This window comes from Saccopteryx leptura, chromosome X (assembly GCF_036850995.1).
Source record: "Saccopteryx leptura isolate mSacLep1 chromosome X, mSacLep1_pri_phased_curated, whole genome shotgun sequence".
Classification (NCBI taxonomy): Eukaryota; Metazoa; Chordata; class Mammalia; order Chiroptera; family Emballonuridae; genus Saccopteryx; species Saccopteryx leptura.
The window spans coordinates 34,544,606-34,562,270 of record NC_089516.1 but is presented as its reverse complement, the minus strand read 5'-3'; the positions used below and the strand labels follow the sequence as shown (position 1 = coordinate 34,562,270).

The window sequence follows — 17,665 nt, the reverse complement described above, 5'->3', positions numbered from 1 at the left end:
AACAATCACAGCCTGCTTAGACGCCTGGTGACTCTCATCTCCCAGCAGGCCACGCTGCTGGCCTCCAATGAAGCCTTTAAAAAGCAAGCAGAGAGCGCTAGTGAGGCGGCCAAGAAGTACATGGAAGAGAATGACCAGCTGAAGAAGGTTAGTTCTGCCTGCCTGACCCCACCATGTGACATTCTTTATGGGCCACTGTGGCCACTGTGTGGCTATCAGTGACATTGTGGTGGTTGGAAAAGCCAAAGAATTGGGTGGAGGGGCAGAAGGGGCAGGTCTCAGTGGAGGCATGGGGGGGGGGCTTGGGATCTGGGAGAGAGGTTTACTCTTACTGCTCTTTCATCTCTACCTGCTCTGTTCGAGCCAGACTCTTTCCTGCTAAAACTCACTCCCTAGTGAGCTGAGCCCTGTGCTGTGAGCTGTGGGCAAGTTAGCACAGAAGAACATTATTATCAGCTGGAGACAAGGCAGGCATGGGGTGTGGCCAGTCCTAGAAGGCCCTTGAGAAGAGGTGAGGTGTGAGCCAAGCTGGGAAGGAAGCTGATGGGCTTGGATTCCGAGGCAGGATAGAGTTGGACGGGCAGGGACGAGTTTGGGGTTCCTTGGCCAGCGTGAGTTGTGGAGCCTGGGGAGAAGGAGGAGGAGCATTGGTCACTTGGAAGTGACTGGCAGCAATCCCCACATGACAGCAAATTGAGTCATTGGATGAACTGGTAAACTCTGAGGAGCTGGTGAGAAAGGAGGCAGGGCTGGAGGCCAGGGTAGGCAGGGCATGTGGCCTATGAGCTGCAACAGGTGGCCTTGCTGGCTCTGGCCTTTGCCGGGTGGCTGGAAACAAGCAGTGGCCCAGTTCTGTGCTGACATTTCCGAAGGGGCAAGTGCCCAGGCAGCTTGAGGAATCACAGCTCAGTAGGGGAGGATGGTACTGGAGTACCTCCCTTCCTCCCTTCCTGCCCTCTGTTCCTTCTCACCCTCTCTCCCTCCCAAGTAACCAGGCCCTTGGCACTCTTCCTAGGAAGCTGCTGTTGGTGGAGGCGGATTGACTGCCAGGGAGGTGACGTTGGAGCTAGCGTGCGATAACTTGAAGGATGATCTGAAGAAGCTGAAGGATGAACTGGCCATCAACAAGCAAAGTGAGCATTATCCTCAGGTGTACTCCGGCCCCCAGAAGTCTGGAGCCTCCACCACTGCTCTCGTGCCAAAGTATTAATAACAAACGTGGGCTCAGGAGCTGGGTGAAAACAAACAAATGGCAACCTGTACATCCAGCTCAGGCACACAGTGGTTTAGCGGTGCATGCGTGGTCCCGCCGAGGAGGGCCCTGGGAGTCCCAGAGGCCTGTGTACTAATTCCAGAGCATCTCACCCAGGGCCAGGCATGGGGTATGGGCATCGTTGTCACCAGGGACTTGCAGGTAGGGAAGGAAATAACTCAGGAGGCTAAATGAGAGCTGATTGAGATATTCCCAAAAACCCCACTGCGAGTTCCCAGATGTTCCTTCCTGAAGGCCTCTCCAACAGAACTCTCCTGTTTGCAGCTCCCAGATTGGGATTCTTCCCCTTGCCTCTTGTTCTCAGCCCAAACATTCTCACAACTTTTTGAAATCATCCCTGCCAAAAGTCACTTAGGGTACCTTCATTAAAGGGGTTGAGGGTTTCTTGGTGTTTTTCCACATTTCCCAGCTTTGTTGGCCAACTTCTCCATTTTGGGGGGCTCTCAAGGTAGCCAGCAGAGATTTCTTGAGAATAGTGGTTGCCTAGAGCTCACTGGGGACCAATTCGGGGCCTGTACTTGGTGTCAACAGCAAGCGGGGGTTTTCTCCCTAATCCCTATCTTTTCATTTTCCTGTCTTCATCACTTGCCTCATCCCCAGAACTGGAGAAAGCTGAGAACGAGACTCTGGCCATGCGGAAGCAGTCTGAGGGCCTGACCAAGGAGTATGACCGCCTGTTGGAGGAACACAGGAAGCTGCAGGTCAGCACGCCTCCGCCTGCTTTGTTGGGTGGGAGGCCCCTCTTAGCCCACCACCTTATCCCTGTGCACGTGGAGGCCCTTCAAGAGGCTCTGGCAGTGGGTGCTGCTCCCTTGCCTTTAGTCCCCCTTACTTTCTCTGTTGCTGCTGAGTGGGCCCAGCAGCCGGAACCCTTTCTTGGGCAGGAGGATGTGACCTTGCAGGTAGCAGCCATTTACTAAGGTGGTCTCGTCAGTGGGGTTGGCCTCATGCCCAGAATCAGTGCCCTTGAGAGCAGCTCTTTTTCTCTTATGTGACCCCCATCCCTGGTCTGTGGTGTGGGGCCCCTGATTGCACTCCAAGTTCATTGAAGTGTCCTCAGCAGACGGAGACATACATGGGAAGCTCCAGGACTAGTTGCAGGTTTTCTCTCGATAGCGGCTGCAGGGTGACGTGGGGTCAAAATGTTCGGGGTATTGCACCCCCCTCCCCGCACAGGTGCTAGTCACTGCCGTCACCCGTGCCCCCAGGCCTGGTCTGAGTCCTCAGACTAGAATGCATCTGAAAGCTCAGGTGGCCTGGAAATTGGGCATGAGAGCCAGGTAAACACTCCTGAGTTCTGATAGCTTGTCTTGGCACTTTGGGCACCAGCAGCACAGTGGAGAGGGAGCCAGCAGCCTCAGTGTAGGGCGGACTCACCAGCAGGGACTAGAAAAGGTATGCAGAATGGGGAAGACCCGACCAGCGGCTCTGAGGGACTCAGGAGGTTCTGGAAAGCCGAGGCTGCTGTGGGCGTGGGGGCAGGAGCTGGGTGGGGTCCAAAAGGAAGTGTTGGTCTGGGGTCAGCTGAGCTTAGGTTTGAGGACGATAGGGTGAGGCTACTCCCACTCTTGCAGGTCTTTGGGTATTGCTGAAGGTGGGGTCCTTTTTTCACCTGGATACCTGTCATTTGGGAAAAGGGGTGTCATCTTGGGCCTCTGGGGTGGAGGGACTAACGGCAAAGGGGAGGATTGCGCCACCCCAGCGCTTTGTGATTTTTGTCCCTTTTTAGGCGGAGATAGATGGTCCTACGGACAAGAAGGAGTGAGAGTCCCTCCTCCTTACCTGTGGTTATGACCTGGCTCAAGTTTGCTGCTTCCTGAGAGCCAGGCCTCCCTCAGTACTTGCACTGCCTGCTCCCTATCGCCGCTTACAGTTCCTTGTTCTCCCAGCACCCACAGGGGACCGGATTTCCACCTGCTTAGGATAGGCTTGTTGCCAGGAGGGCTGCCCAGGAGCAAGGTGGGCACCTGGGACCCTTGTGGTGGGGCTTGCTTCCTGCTGGGTTGAGTCCCCTTTTTCTGTTACTCGTTGATGTTCAGAATTTCAAGGCCCCACCCTATTTTGCTGGTCCTGTAGGAGGGTGGGCGGAGCAGGCAGAGTTGAATTCTCTTGGCAATAAAAGTTGTTATGGTATGTCCACAGTGCATGCGTGTAACTGAGGCTGCAAGGAGGCCTTTTTATTCCCCTCCCTGGAGTGGTAGCTCTGACAGAGACCCCCAGTCTTTGCCTTTTGCCTTTTCAGGTACTTTCAACTTCCTCTAATCCTTAAAGGCTCCCCATCCCAGGCACAGCCCAGGCTCATACCTGTCCACTCTGCCCTTCTGCCTCCCGCTCTCCAGGCCAGGTTGCACTTTATGGCCATTTGGGGTCTCCATGGGGGTTGGCCACCTGGCACAGGGAAGCTTGCTAGACTCAGTACATTGGTGGGTCTTCCTGGTGGCACACTCGCCTGCCTCCTCTAGGTCCTATTCATCACATTTAGGACAGATAGAACATGGCAAGGTGCCACCAGTTACTCCCTGCCCTCCCCTGCCTGCAAGGTTTACAGGATGACCTCTGAGTAATGCTGGCTGAGAGAGGAGACTTGCCCTTGGCACTGACCTACGACTGGCCCAGGGCAGAGCTAGGAGGAGGGAAAGGGCTGTGGATTGGTTGGGTGTGGCTCCGAGAACATGTTGGGCGTTCCAGTCTGCTAGGAGAGCCTGCTCTTCAGCCCACTGTCTCTCAGCATCCCCCTAGGCTGGCTTCTGCAGGTGGCCTCTGCCAAGCAGAGCCTAGTACTTATGGTCAGCCTGAGGAGCCGGGCCAGGGGTGGCTGGGGCTGCCAGCCTCGGGGACTGGGCGGGGGGCCAAGGGAGCAAGCAGGTGGGGGTGTTTTCTTTTGGAATTGGGGTGGTTCCCTGAAGGTGGTGCTAATGGCCAGCCTTGTGGTCCCCTCCTCCTGCCCTGGCCAGCCTGGGCCAGTGGCTCCTTTTTCCAGTGTGTTTCTTCCCACTTCTCTGGGGTAGTGCCTGCTGGGGAGGGGCCTCTAGGCGACACCCTCTGGTTGCTATGCCAGGGCTGAAGGCTGGTCTTGCTTTTCCAGGAAGTGTTCCCTGATGGCCACAGCCTCCCTGAACTCTCCTTTCTCCAAACTTCTAGAGACCAGAGTCCAAAGAGCATGGAATTGGGTTCCTCCCTGGCCAGCCCCAGGCAGCCTTGAGCCCCCTTGGCATCAGGCCCTGGGGCAGAAAGAGAGAAGGCTGCTTAGAGAGAGGTGACAGACTCTTAGAAGTGGAAAGCGAGCCTGATCAGGTGGTGGCGCAGTGGATAGAGCGTCAGACTGGGATGTGGAGGACCCAGGTTCGAGACCCCGAGGTCGCCAGCTTGAGCGCGGGCTCATCTGGTTTGAGCAAAGCTCACCAGCTTGGACCCAAGGTCGCTGGCTTGAGCAAGGGGTCACTCGGTCTGCTGTAGCCCCACGGTCAAGGCACGTATGAGAAAGCAATCAATGAACAACTAAGGAGCTGCAATGAAAAATTGATGCTTCTTATCCCCCCCCCCCCAAAAAAAAAAGGCGGAAAGTGAGACACTCACCCAGTCTAGACGGGGTTTAGCTGCAGTAAGCAGCCCCTCCGGTTGCTCTGGAGGTATTTTCCTCTGCCGGCCTTCCTCTTTGAGCTAACTGCACCCTAGCATCCCCACCGGGCTGGCCCCTGGCTGATCCATTTCTTTCCTCTCTTCCCCTTAGATTGCCTCTCCCTGTGGCCTAAGCTCCTACCTCAGGGGGCTGCTTCCTTAGGAAACGGTGCCTGCCCACAGCTCTCCTGGCCCGGCCAAGCAGCCCAATTTCTGTCAGGTTCTCTTTTTGTGATGTTGATGTTTTCTGAGTCTTGGGTGGTATTGTTGCAGGTGGCTTATAGGCCATTTGGCAACAGGTGACAAAGATCTGAGCCAAAGCATGGGCCACTGCTGGTGGTGTGGAGAGGTAGAGAGCTGGTGTGAGCCTGGGGTGGGGTGGGGAGTGGCTTGGGCCTGAGAATAATGAGTAATACCAGGCTCTGTTTAGCTGGTAGGGAGGAATTGTCAGGGGACAGGGCCCAGTATAAGGGGCCTTATCACCCCAGGAGATCCAGGCTGGAGATTTGGGAGCTGCCACCATGAAGGTACTGGAAGTTGCAGGTTTGAGAGCTGCGGGTTTGTAGAGTGAGCAGCCTTTCAGAGATGGGTGGGACAAAGGTTGGTTCTGAAGAGCAGGTTGTCAGGCATTCTACAGGGGCTGGCCTGCTTGGGGAAGCACCTTCCCATGTGTCAGCAGAAGCTCCAAGAAGGCCTTCCATGCTCTGTGGGGAGCTGCCCCATGTCCAGGTTCTTGGTGACCATCAGAACGTGTGGGTGGATGGCAGCATCACAAACCAGAGCCCACCCTGGCTGTTGAGGACTAAAACCTCTCCTCACAAAGGGGGACCATTCCTTGCTATATAAAGAGCCCAAAGAGGAGCAAACTGTTATTTTTCTCTGAGGGGCTACCCCTTCCCTTTTGCCTAGGCTGGCATCTAGAATGAGTACCAGGCTCCTAAACCTTGACCCCACCCTAGGCCTGCCTCATTTGATGACTGGGCTGGCCTTGGCCACCTCCTGTGCACATGTCTTATCCTGCCCTCCCTCCTGTGACACTGGATAGAGCACCCTGCTCTTACCTAAGGCTGAAGCCTCTTGTGCTTGAGGTTGTGCCCACAAAGACCTGAGTGGAGTCATTGCCTCTTGTTCCTTCCTACCCCTTCTTTTAAGTTGTGGTAAAATATATGTAACCTAAAACTTCCATTTTAGTCTTGTGTGTGTGTGTGTGTGTGTGTGTGTGTGTGTGAAAGAGAGGGACAGATAGGGACAGACAGACAGGGAGAGATGAGAAGCATCAGTTCTTTGTTGTAGCTCCTTAGTTCATTGACTGCTTTTTCATATGTGCTTTGACCAGGGGGGCTACAGTAGAGCGAGTGACCCCTTGCTCAAGCCAGCGACCTCAAACTGACAAGCCTTGCTCAAACCAGATGAGCCCATGCTCAAGCTGGCGACCTATGAAGAAGTTTCAAACCTGGATCCTCTGCGTCACAGTCCTATACTCTATCCACTGCGCCACCACCTGGTCAGGCCATTTTAGTCATTTTTAAGATTACAGGTCAGTGCTGTCGAGGACTTTGTGTGTCAGTACCATCCATCCCCAGAACTTTTCATCTTGCAAAACAAACTCTGCTTCCATTAATTTTTTTTTTACATTTGCCTTTTTTTAATGTTACCTGACACATTTTTTTTAACAATTTTTTTTTTTAATGGGGCGACATCAATAAATCAGGATACATATATTCAAAGATAACATGTCCAGGTTATCTTGTTGTTCAATTATGTTGCATACCCAGCCTCCATTAATTTAATTACTGTCTCCTATCCTCCTCCAGCTCCTGGCACTAACCATCCCATTTGCCATCTCTATGAAGCTAACTCCTCTAGCTTCTGAATGGAATCATACAGTGTTTTTCTTTTTTGTACCTGGCTTCTTTCACTTAGCATAATGTCTCCAAGGTTCAGCCATGTTGTAGTATGTGACACATTTTCCTTCTTAACATTGAATAATATGCTAGTGTATGAATAGGCCACATATTGTTCATCTGTTCCTTTGTCAGTGGACATTTGGGTTGTTTCCACCCCTTTCTTTCTTTCTTTCTTTTTTTTTTCTATAGAGAGAGGGACAGACAGGAAGGAGAGAGATGAGGAGCATCAACTCATAGTTGTGGCACCTTAGTTGATCATTGATTGCTTCCTTATATGTGCCTTGACTAAGGGGCTCCAGCTGAGCCAGTGATCCCTTGCTCAAGCCAGCGACCTTGGGGTCATGTCTATGAGCCCATGCTCAACCTGGCAACCCTGAGCTCAAGCCAGCCACCTTGGGGTTTTGAACCTGGGTCCTCAGCGTCCCAGGCCAACACTCTATCCACTGTCCCACCATCTGGTCAGGCTCCACCCCTTAATTCTACTCCAGTCAGGCTTTTGCATACCCCCCCAACACAAACCTTTCTTGTTCCGCTCTCCATGATCTTGTCACCAAACCCAGTCAGCATTCTTGGGTCCCCTCTCCCTTGACCATCAGCAGCACCTGACAGTGATCACTCCTTCCTCCTGACCCCCATGGTGGGGTTCCTCAGATATATTCCAGGATCAGCTCTGTACTTTGGGGGTCCATCCCACCTGCTGGATACGCCCTCGCCTGTCCCCACTGCCTGCTCCCCTTCTTCTCTGCCACCTCTGAGTGTCCAGGGCCCCAGGGCTCAGTGCTTGGGCCGCCTCTCCCTTGACAGCCCCTCTCGCTGCTCTTGCTGAGCCCACCCAGTCCCAGGGCTCTCAGGGCCGTCTTTATGTGCTTAGAACTTACCGATGTTCTCATTTCAGTTCTGACTCTTCCCAGAACTACAGACTCTTGTCCCAGCTGCTGTCTAGAGGTATCCACTTGGATGACACCACTATCCCCTCCAAACCTTGTCTCCCCTGGCTTAGGGCCTGGCAACACCACCCTTCGTGGTGCTCTCAGTCTCGGTCTCCCCGACCCCTCTCTTGGCCATGCATCCCAGCTGTCCACAAGCCCTGTTGTTTCCATCTTGCAAACTGGTCTGTAATCCACACTTCTCTCATGTACTGCTAGTGCCCTTGTCCCAGTGAGCTCCACCTTCCCTGGGCTTTGCTGCAACCTCACTTCTCCACCTCGCCTGGCCCTTGCTGCCCGCATCTTGGAAAGTCACCCATTCAGTGTGGCATTTGGTAAACCTTTGGAAAATCTGCACCCGTGACTTCCCACCAACCTTCCATGACCTCACACCCACAGGCCCTGCTCGGTGTGTTCCTCTTTAGCATACTGTTATCCTTTCTCCCCAAGTATGTCAGCTCCTTGGGGAAAAGGCTTTCTGCCAGCATCCTTCCTGCTCTATTCCCAGTTCCTGGAACAGTGTCAGGTATGGAGACCCCCAGGACAAACACTAGCCCAAGGGAACAACTTGAGGTGGGGAGGCCTCCTGCACCTCCATCCAGTCCCACCCCCAACCCCGCACTCCCAGATAAGCAGTGGTGGAACAGGAGCCAGCTTTGGAAAATGACATGTTTTTATTGCTGTGTTTGCAGTGGCTTTTAGCACAGTAAGAATGTCCCCGCTGGCCCCAGCCCTCACCCAGCCCCTCCCCTCCAGCTGATGTCAGGGTGTGGGGGAAGTCTTTCTAGGGTCCACTTGGCTGTCTCGGGATTAGATGTGACAGAGTGGGTTAAGTAAAGCTGCTCCATGGAGGACTTGAGATGTGGAAAGTGCATCAGCTCTAATCTCGCAGGTGGGAGCGAAGCCCGGATCCCTTCCCTGGCTGGTGCCCACCTCAGATCCCTGCAGTCTGCCTAGCCCAGGGACAGGGTGTGGGTAAGCTTGAGCATGCCAGGTGAGTAGCCCCAGATCCTTGGGACAGGATGCCGTACCTTCTCACCCCCATGACTGTGGGCAGAGGGGCAGTGTGGGAGCACCCCTCAAGGCCCCTGCCGTGCACTTTTCTACTTCAGTCTGGGGCTGGGGACTCCACATGCATACCCACACACAGACTCACACAACAGCTTGAAGCTCTTGTTTTGCCTATGAAAATTAGATCTATAAATTAAATTCACACTCCTTGGCTGGGGCAGAGGAATAGGAGGGGCTGAAAGGGACTGGGAGTGGCAAGGAGAGAGTCCTTGGGGCTGTTTTCTCTTTAGAAATATACAAGCAGAAATCTCTCAAGTTTTTATAAAATGTGCAAAATACAAGCCTCATTTGCCCATAGGCACAGTTTACATCTGGTATTTACCTTTGCTAAGAGATAGAGATCTATATATGCCCTACATACTCACGCACACATGCATTCGTACACAAGCTCACACAATTGATATTGGTGGCAATTGGCGCAGGAACCAGAAGGTTCCATTGCTGGCTGGCTCTCTAAGCTTCTAGGAAAGGGATGGGGAGAGGGGTCTAGCCCAGTTGAAATACTCACCTTGGTTCTGCTGCCCCTCCCTCACCTTCCTCCCCTCCTGTTCCCCAAGCTGCCACTGTTGCCTCTGGGGTGAGGGACCACCCAAGGGCGTGCTGGGCAGAGCCTGGAGAGGCAGTGGGTACTAGGGGGGTGGGCAGGTGGCAGGGCCTGGGAAGCAGTGTGGGCACCAGCTTGGTTGGTGGGGGGAGGCATCTATTTTTGGTGGGTTGTGATATTTTTGGCATTTTATTAAAAATGGAAAAAGTTATTTTAGTTATAAGCACTCATGGTGCTTCCTCCCCTCACATCCCAGGCAGACCCCAAAAGTGTCAGGGAAAGGCAAGCCCCCTGGAAGGATTGGGGGCGCTAAAGCAGGGGCTGCTATGGCTACAAGAAGGAGAACTGGCACTGGGAGCCGGCTGCCTGTCACATGACGCTCTCTACCACCACCACCTTGCTGTTCTCAGCCACTGGGGTCAGGGTGGTCAGGCCCCTGACCTCCAAGTCCTGAGCTCTGTACTCCAAGTGGTGGAGGCCCCAGATAGGCTGTGTCAGGTGCTGCCAGCGCTGCAGGAGAAAGGGACATGGTGAGCCCCTGGGGAGGGGCACCTGTTTGTCCTTGGCCTCCTTCCACTACCACCACCTGCCACCAACTCAGGGCCCAGTGCTGTTCGTCTTAGGACACTGACCAGGCCCTACTCCCTGCACCAGGGAGACAAGGTTGGTGTGGCTGTGGGAATGGAAGCTGGGGATAGCCCTCTCCTCCCCTGCCACAACCCGAGGTCCCGGATGGCCAGCTTTCCTTTCATCCAGCTGGCCCGGAGGCTTCTGGTATAATGGCCCATCCTGGTGGGTAGAATGGGCAGTCTCAAGGTAAGGTTTGACCTAACAGTAGGGGAAGGGCAGTGTTGGGGAACTGACCTCAGTCATGGTCCCCTTGGCTGTGAGGAGGCGGCCTAGCAAGTGGAGGGGTACACACAGCATGGAGGAAAGGGCGAGGCCCCAGCCCATGGCCTCGCCCCACCATGGGTACACGTAGGTGTTGTTATAGACCAGTGGCTCGGAGTACACAGCGTTGAAGACAAAGATGCCCTGAGGAGAAAAGCTCATCAGCCAGTGGCCCAAAGTGCCCCACTCCACCCCACGTAGACCTGCCTGACCCTTACCATGCAGACCAGCGGGGTGAAGAAGGACCAGCACCATTTCATCCAGGGGCAAGGCCGGTACCCAATCATGCAGGCCACGTCGTCCATGAAGCGGTCCGCTCCTTGAGTGAGGTGAGGCAGGAGGGCCAGAGCTAGAGACCCAGCTCTCCTGCTCTGCGCCCCAGCCCCACTCGCCCCCGGCCCAGACCTACCGTATACCCAGGCGACCACCACACATTCCCAGAAGGCCTGCCAGAGCAGGGTCGTGCCACTGGCTGAGTAGTAGTCAAACAGCTGGAAGACGTACATCCCGCCCTGTGGACGGAGCTAGGTCAGAGCAGGTGGCAGCTATGGGTCAGAGGCAGCCCTCACCCTGCCCCCACTCACATCGGTCACCATGGAGAGGTCGATGACAAAGCAGAGAGTACAGCAGAGGGCCACGGAGATCTCCCTTTGGAAACGGAAGTAGTAGGAGGCCGGGAGGAGGTCCAACAGGCCTGTGATGAAGCCTTCCACACCTACAAACTGTGGCCAGGTGCTCAGGCCATGCCCCTTGCCCACCTCCTGCCCCTCCCACCCCCACCTGTCCTGTCCCCCCTGCAAACCTGGCTGTCCAGGCCCAGAAGCAGCAGCATGAAGAAGAACAGGGCAGCCCAGAGAGGGGCCACAGGCATCAGTGTGACGGCCCGGGGGTAAGCAATGAAGGCCAGGCCGGGCCCTAAGGGGGAAAGGGGCATGATGTGGACGCCTGCAGCCCATGTACACTTCCTGTCCCCCCACCTCTGCTCTGGTAGTAGAACAGTGGATGGCAGCAGGGCACCCTGTGGCCAAGGGCCTTGCCCCTCATGCCAGGGCATTGCTGAGTAGCTCAAGCCCTCTGTGGTTGTGCCATGCCAGGGGCTGGAAGGCTCCTGCAAGCCCTCAGCAGACCTCTGCCAATGGGAGTGGGGTGTCTAGACTTTTGGTCACCACTGACCCCAGAAAGGCCTTCCTTTCCTTCTGCAACACTGGCAAATATGAGACCATACCCTGAGGCCCCTGCGGATGGATGGCCTGGGGCTCAAGGCTCCACGTGGCCTGGCCCATGAGGCTTTAGCCTTAAGCTGGCTGGAACAGCTGTGCCTCGCAGTTGCTCATCCAGGTCTGCCTCTGGCCCAGAGCAATGTTACAAGTTGAGTTGAATTTTTTTTCATTTCTCAGAATGTCAGTTTGCATGTGCATTCATGTATGTGGTATATTAGGACTGTAGCTGCTGTTCCAGAGGTTAGGCTAGGGCCAGGGGTCTTTACCTGATTCAGCCACCTTGGAGATATGCACGCCCTGCTCTGCAGCCATGAAGCCCAGGATGGAGAAGACCACGAAACCAGCGAAGAAGCTAGTCCCACTGTTGATAAGCGCAAGGATGATGGCATCCCTGGGGGCACAAGGGACCATGGGGACTGGTTAGGCTGCCAGTTTGTTGCCTATGGGTGGCCAGGGCAAGGGGCAGGGCAGGGGTGATTACTTGTAGCAGTTGTTGTTGAAACGATTGTAGCTACCAAGGGCCGTGAGGGCCCCTAGGCCAATGGCGTAAGAGAAGAAAATCTGGGTCCCGGCATCTATCCATACCTGGAGATGGGCCAGGAAAGAGTAGGTGTGAGGGGTCCTGTTGGGCTGACCCCTGGTCTACCTCCCACCACCTCCACCTCACCTGAGGGGACCCCAGCTTCGACCAGTCAGGCTTGAGATAGTAGATGATGCCATCCAACGCACCAGGCAGCAGCACTCCACGCACCAGCAGCACAACAAGGACCACGTAGGGGAACGTAGCAGTGAAGTACACAATCTGGGGGGCCAGGCTGCTCAGAGGGGCTCTGCAGCACCCACTGCCCCCTGAAATGCCCCCAGTCTGAGCAGAGCAGGCCACGGTCCCCACCACTGGGCAGTGTGTTCAGAGGTAAGGAAGGAGGCCAGCCAGCAGCCTCCCCTTGTATTAGAGCCATGGCTTCTCCCAACGGAAGCGAGGTGCTTGGCCGAGGCCTTAGCAGCCCCGTGGCAAACACAGGTCAGCTGCAGAGGAAGGGGAGAGGCAGGACCCTCCCCGGGCAGAGAGTGGGACAGCACCCTGGAGACAGGTCCTGTGTGTCCTGTGTCCCTGACTCCAGGTCATCTATAGAGAGGCGGGGTCCCTGGTAGCTGGTATTAGAAGTGGGCCAGCCAGAGACAAGCAAAAGTGAGATGGACGACAAAGTCCTCTGCCTTCCATCCAAGCGGGATGCCAGCTCAGGAAGTGGCTGCTCTTCAGACCCTGCTGGGGAATGAGCCAGCCCTCCAGGGATCTGGCCACGTCCCATAGCCCTCGGCACACTGTCTTATTATGTGTCTGTTCACACATTGGTCTCCTGAACCTGACAGAGAGCTTCTGGGGAAGGCATGTGTCTAGACTTGACCCTGGGCCAGACAGGTAGGCAAGAGACAGCTTTAGAGCAGGTCCACCCAGACTCAGATGGTGAGGGAGGAATAGAGAGGAACAAGGAAGATGGGTGAAGATGGGGATGCCCAACACGGAAGGGGCAACTGCTGCCTGGGTCTCCCCCCCCCCCCTCAGGAGGGAAGGCTGCTAGACCTGAATTTGGAGACTGGGGAGGACAACACAGCCATGGGGTGAGGATCCAGTGGCCTAGATTGAAGCACTTGCCCCCTCCTCGGGCCCAGGCTCAGGCCCTAGCTCAGTCACCCCACCTTGCAACAATGGTTCCTGGCAGAGACCCCCAGGCAATGCTGCTCCCCCCCCCCGCCCTGCCCACCTCCAGCTGTACCTTTCCTGTTGACTTGACCCCCTTCCAGACACAGAAGTAGACCAACACCCAGCAGGCCAGCAGACACAGGGTCACCTCCCAGTTGAGGTCCCCTGGCACCTCCAGCCCCCTGGAGAGCCGCAAGACTTTGTTCCTGGGGGAGGAAGAGCCCGTGAGGGCTGTGCCAGTACAGGGCAAAGGTACAGGGAGCTGTCCCAGGGGAGGTGCTCCCGCTCCTGCAGCCCTTGTGTCCAGCTGGTCCCTCCTGATCACCTGGGCCCGGCTGTCCCAAGCCTGAGGCCTGGAGACATCAGCCCAGGAGGCCCTCAGTGGAGGTAGTGTGGCTAGGGGCTACCTACCTCCAGCTCATGCAGTGGTCCTCTCCCCTCCCCCAGGCTGACAGGCACGATTGAGTGACAGTGCCCAGAAGTAAGAAATGGTGCTGAAGGAGCATGGCCCATCTATCCCACCTACACCAGGGACTGGGCTGGGGGTCCCCAAGGGTGGGCAGGCCCAGGAGTGACTCCTGCTGGGAATTTCCTAGGGCTGGGCCCCACCCAAGCCATGCAGACTTGGAGCACAGAGACAGACAGGCTGGGCCTGGTCCAGGGGCGCCTGACTCACTCCCAGAACTCGATGACAGGGGAACGGCGGTCAGCAAGCTGGTCACATGTGAGGTTGGCCAGGCTGGCATTGGCACAGTCTTCATGGTGGAAGATCTCCACGCAGTCTAGAGAGTTCCAGGTATGGCCGCACGTGGCCCAGGGCAGCGTGGTGGTGAAGGACTTCACCAAATAGTAGAAGCCCCAGGCCAGCACCATGATGTAGTAGGTGTTGCAGTAGAAGACAATCACCATGGAGGCGTAGCCCAGGCCTAGGAGGACAGCAGTTTCTGTACAGGCTCTGCTCTGGCCAGCTTCCCACCGCCCCCCTAACATCCTGTTCCCTGCCTCCGCCGTCCTCCCCTTCCCCACCACCCGTCCCACTAGGTCCTTCTCTGTCGTGCGCTGGACAGAGCCCCCTGGACTATCTATCCCTTGCACAAATATCCCAATGCTGGGCTAACTCCCCAATCTGTCCCTGGGCAAAAACCAGTCCCTACTCATGGCCTCACCTCCTGTACTCTTCCCAGAGCAAAGGCAGAGAGCCCCTTCCATCTTGCCCCCATCTGAGCATTAAGTCCTGTTCATTCCCCAGCCTCACACTCCTGCCCTTTCTCTTGGGCCCCACTGTGACCACAGCAGTTGAGGGAGGGCCAGCCTCCACCTGGCCCACTAGTGGTCTTCAGTATTCAGCAGCTGGGGCTTTCTGGTGGCCTGGGGCAGTGTGAGAGACAGTCACTCTTTCAGCGGGCAACCTCAGATGGTCACTTTTCCTTTCTGTGTCCCAGTCTCCTCGGGGCCAGTAACAGTAAAACCTACCACCTACGTACGGACTTAAGAGATAATGGAGAACACTGTCCACGTGTCCTTTGCCGTTATAAGTTTTTCCATTCAGACCTTGAACTTTCAATGACTCCCTCCCATCCAAGCTCCTTAGCCTGGCCCTCTGGTCTTGGGAGAGCTGGCCCTAGGCAGCTTCTTCCTCCATTGTCTCCTGCACTCAGCCACCCTCCACTCAGCCCCAGTGAGCTAAGTGTGCTTGGCAGAGTCTGTCCCCAGCCCTGCTGTGCCTGGGTTTCCTTGTCCTGGTGGAGAGGCCCAGCCCGCCCAAGGTCACTGGGTGGTCTGCATGGTTTCCAGGTTCCCCCTCATAACTTGAGGGGCCATCAGTGGGCCCCAGACCTGGCGCTCAGACAGGATGAGATGTCTCAAGTGGGTATCAGCCTTGCCCCAGCAGTGGGAAAGGGAAGGGGTCCCTGAGGGAGGGGGCAGAGAGGGGCTGGCCCAGGGCTGCTCACCTTTGAACAGGGGGCAGATGTTCCAGACATTGATGCTGCCGGCCTTCATGAACTGGCCCAGTGAGATCTCCAAGAAGAAAATGGGGATTCCTCCAATCAGGGCGATCAGGATGTAGGGAATAAGGAACACACCTGAGTGAGGACACACAGGTCAGGGACTTGACCCAAACTCCACAACCAGGCTGTGTAGGTTTGTAACCAGCCCAACATGCAGAGGCCCTGGGAAGCCAGGGGGAAGCCCCAGCTCTGGGCTCCGCCCCAGCCCCATAACTTCCCACTGGGTGAATCAGTGCAGGCGGTGGCCAGTGACTCAGAGGCCCCAGGTGAACAGCCCTGGGGTGGGGGTTGATGGGGGCCTGTGGCCCAGCTGCCTAAGCTGGCAGGGGGGTGCCCTATATCCCACAAGGCCTCTGCCTCCACAGTCACCTAGGGCGACTGACTGTTCAACAGGCATGAAGGACACGTGCTTGCATACACAAGCCATCCCTCGTGGCACACAGTTCCATGTTTGTCAGGTAGTACAGGAAGGAGAGGCGGCGAGGGCATGTGCATGCATGTGCATGGCTGGCACTCAGGCCTGGGGGCCTGCCTGCCTGGCTTGGGCGAGGGCAGAGATTCCCTGCCTTCCCTGTGTCTGTACACTGGCCTATAAGTGGGAAGGTCCAGGGAAGAGGGTGGGTGGGTGGCCGTCCTCTGCCAGTAGGTGTGTGTGTGTGGGTGTCTGAAAATGTCAGTGAACAAAGACAGAGAGACATTGTGGGGGAGGCCACCTGGCTCTGGGCAGCATGCAAGGCAGGCCCAGAGACCCCCAGAGAGGGTGGGGGCAGCTGGGCCCCAGTAGCTCCTGTGCACTTGCCCCTGCTCCACCGGCCCCCTACCCGAGCCGCTGGCCCAGCTCTCTCCACACTACTCAGAAGCTGGGCTTCTGAGCAGCTTGCCTGGCTCTTGGTCCCAGCATCCTTCTTGTGTGTGACCTTGGGCAAAGGCCTTCATTCTGGTCCCAGTTTCTCACCCATCCCAGTCACCTTGGTTTCCCACCAACCCTGGTGCTGCTTTGCAGTCGCAGGACATGTGTGCCTACTGCTGTTGCTAAGCTGGGCTGGGGCCGGCAAGCAGGCGTGGGGTCCAGCAGCGGCGCCAGGCAGCCAAGGCCGCAGTCTTCCCATGCCTGGCTCAGGCACCCAGTGTTCCAGGCCCAGGCTAGAGGGGAGGGTGGGGAGGGGCGGGCAGGGGAGAGAGGGGAAGGGAAGGGAGAAAAGAGCAGAGGAGGAGGGACAGAGTGGTCCATTGTATGTGTGTGTGTTCGTGTGTGCACACGTGGGGGGCCCACACAATGTATCACTTGTGTGCCTGACCAGCGGAGGCAGCCAGGACTCCTCACCTCTGGGAGCCCCCCTCCCAGGGGGCAGGCCTCGCCTTCCCACCTCAGTGGCCAATCCCGGAGCGCAGGGAGTATACGGGGGCAGCCCCGCAGCTCCCGCAGGAGGCTCGCCGGCCCCCTCCCCCCACACACTGCCAGGCACATGACTGGCCTGGAGGTGGACGCTGCCAGACTGGGCCACTGAGCGGCAACGGCCCCCGACTGCCCTGGGGGCCCTCCCCAACCCCTGGACTTCGCCCGTGCGCCCCAATAGAGCGGGCGGCGGGCACGGGAGGGTCCATGGCGCAGAGCAGCGGGGGCTCTCACCTCCGCCGTTCTTGTAGCACAGGTAGGGGAAGCGCCACACGTTGCCCAGGCCCACGGCGAAGCCCACGCACGACATGATGAAGTCCATCTGGCGCGTCCAGGTCTCGCGCGGAGGTACGGCTAGGCGGCCACCAGGCGCCCCCAGGCCCGCGGGGCCATCGCCCTTGGCAGGGGCCCCGTCGGGCACGGGCACGATCAGCGGACCCTTCTTGTCGTCTCCAGACACGCTGTAGATGCCATTCTCGGCGCTCTTCTTCGCCATGGTCCCAGCGGGCGGCGCGGCCGGGCCGGGGAACGGGCGGCGGGGGGCGCCCGCGGCTTGGGGGCCCCAAAGGCGCGGGCCGGCCGGGGGCGGCCGGGCCGGAGTCGGGGCGGCGGGCGGGCGGGGTGCGGGGCGGACGGGCGGGGCGGTCAGAAGCAGTCCACGAAGCACTTGAAAGTGAGCCTGAAGAATCTCATGTGTGTCGGGGGCCCGAGGGCGCGCGGGCGGCGGCGGGGCCCGGCCGGGCGGCGGCGGCTCCCGAGACTCCTGCTCGCGATTCGGGCGGCGGCGGCGGCGGCGGCTGTGGCTTCCGAGGTTCCTGCTCGCGATTCGGGCGGTGGCGGCGGCGGCTCGCCCGGCCCGAGGCTCAGCCTAGAGGGGAGCGGGCGGCATCGGGCGCACACTATCTGCAAGCGGCGGCCGGAGCATGGGCATGCGGCCCGTGCCCTCCGCCCCGGCCCCGGCCCCGGCCCCGGCCCGCACAACCGCTTGACTCGCCCGCGGCTCCGGCTCCGGCTCCGGCGGCTCCGGCTCTGGCGGCAGCGGCGGCCCGGGCGCTCTCGCCCCTCCTTCCCGGCGGCGGCTGCTCCAGCCGCTCTCCGGGCCGCAGCG

General features: G+C 57.6%; 2 protein-coding genes across 2 annotated transcripts in view; one reads left to right on the top strand and one right to left on the bottom strand.

The window, feature by feature from the left end:
• BCAP31 (B cell receptor associated protein 31) overlaps positions 1-3,406 on the top strand; it is a 33,294-nt gene extending 29,888 nt beyond the window's left edge. Inside the window, exons 5-8 of the mRNA XM_066357567.1 lie at positions 12-147; positions 1,016-1,133; positions 1,874-1,974; positions 3,003-3,406. Coding sequence (XP_066213664.1) covers positions 12-147; positions 1,016-1,133; positions 1,874-1,974; positions 3,003-3,038 — 391 coding nt within the window. The 3' untranslated portion in view covers positions 3,039-3,406. The remainder of the gene's footprint in view (positions 1-11; positions 148-1,015; positions 1,134-1,873; positions 1,975-3,002) is intronic.
• Positions 3,407-9,509: 6,103 nt separating this feature from the next.
• Positions 9,510-17,424, bottom strand: SLC6A8 (solute carrier family 6 member 8). The gene is made up of 13 exons (XM_066357566.1): positions 16,792-17,424; positions 15,105-15,236; positions 13,829-14,078; positions 13,226-13,358; positions 12,118-12,252; positions 11,932-12,035; positions 11,717-11,841; positions 11,033-11,145; positions 10,815-10,952; positions 10,640-10,742; positions 10,449-10,549; positions 10,204-10,374; positions 9,510-9,849 (listed from the first exon to the last, which is right to left on the bottom strand). Exons 1-13 carry the CDS (start codon positions 17,051-17,053, stop codon positions 9,709-9,711), a joined length of 1,908 nt encoding a protein of 635 aa, XP_066213663.1. The 5' UTR covers positions 17,054-17,424; the 3' UTR covers positions 9,510-9,708.
• Positions 17,425-17,665: the final 241 nt, after the last annotated feature.

Excerpts from the sequence above, each read along its gene's own strand:
- SLC6A8 (XM_066357566.1), bottom strand. The coding sequence starts at position 17,053 with ATGGCGAAGAAGAGCGCCGAGAATGGCATCTACAGCGTGTCTGGAGAC. Across the intron at positions 14,079-15,104 it reads CATCTGCCCCCTGTTCAAAG|GCCTGGGCTACGCCTCCATG; the intron begins GTGAGCAGCCCT and ends CTGTCCTCCTAG. Across the intron at positions 12,253-13,225 it reads GGGTCAAGTCAACAGGAAAG|ATTGTGTACTTCACTGCTAC; the intron begins GTACAGCTGGAG and ends CTGGCCCCCCAG.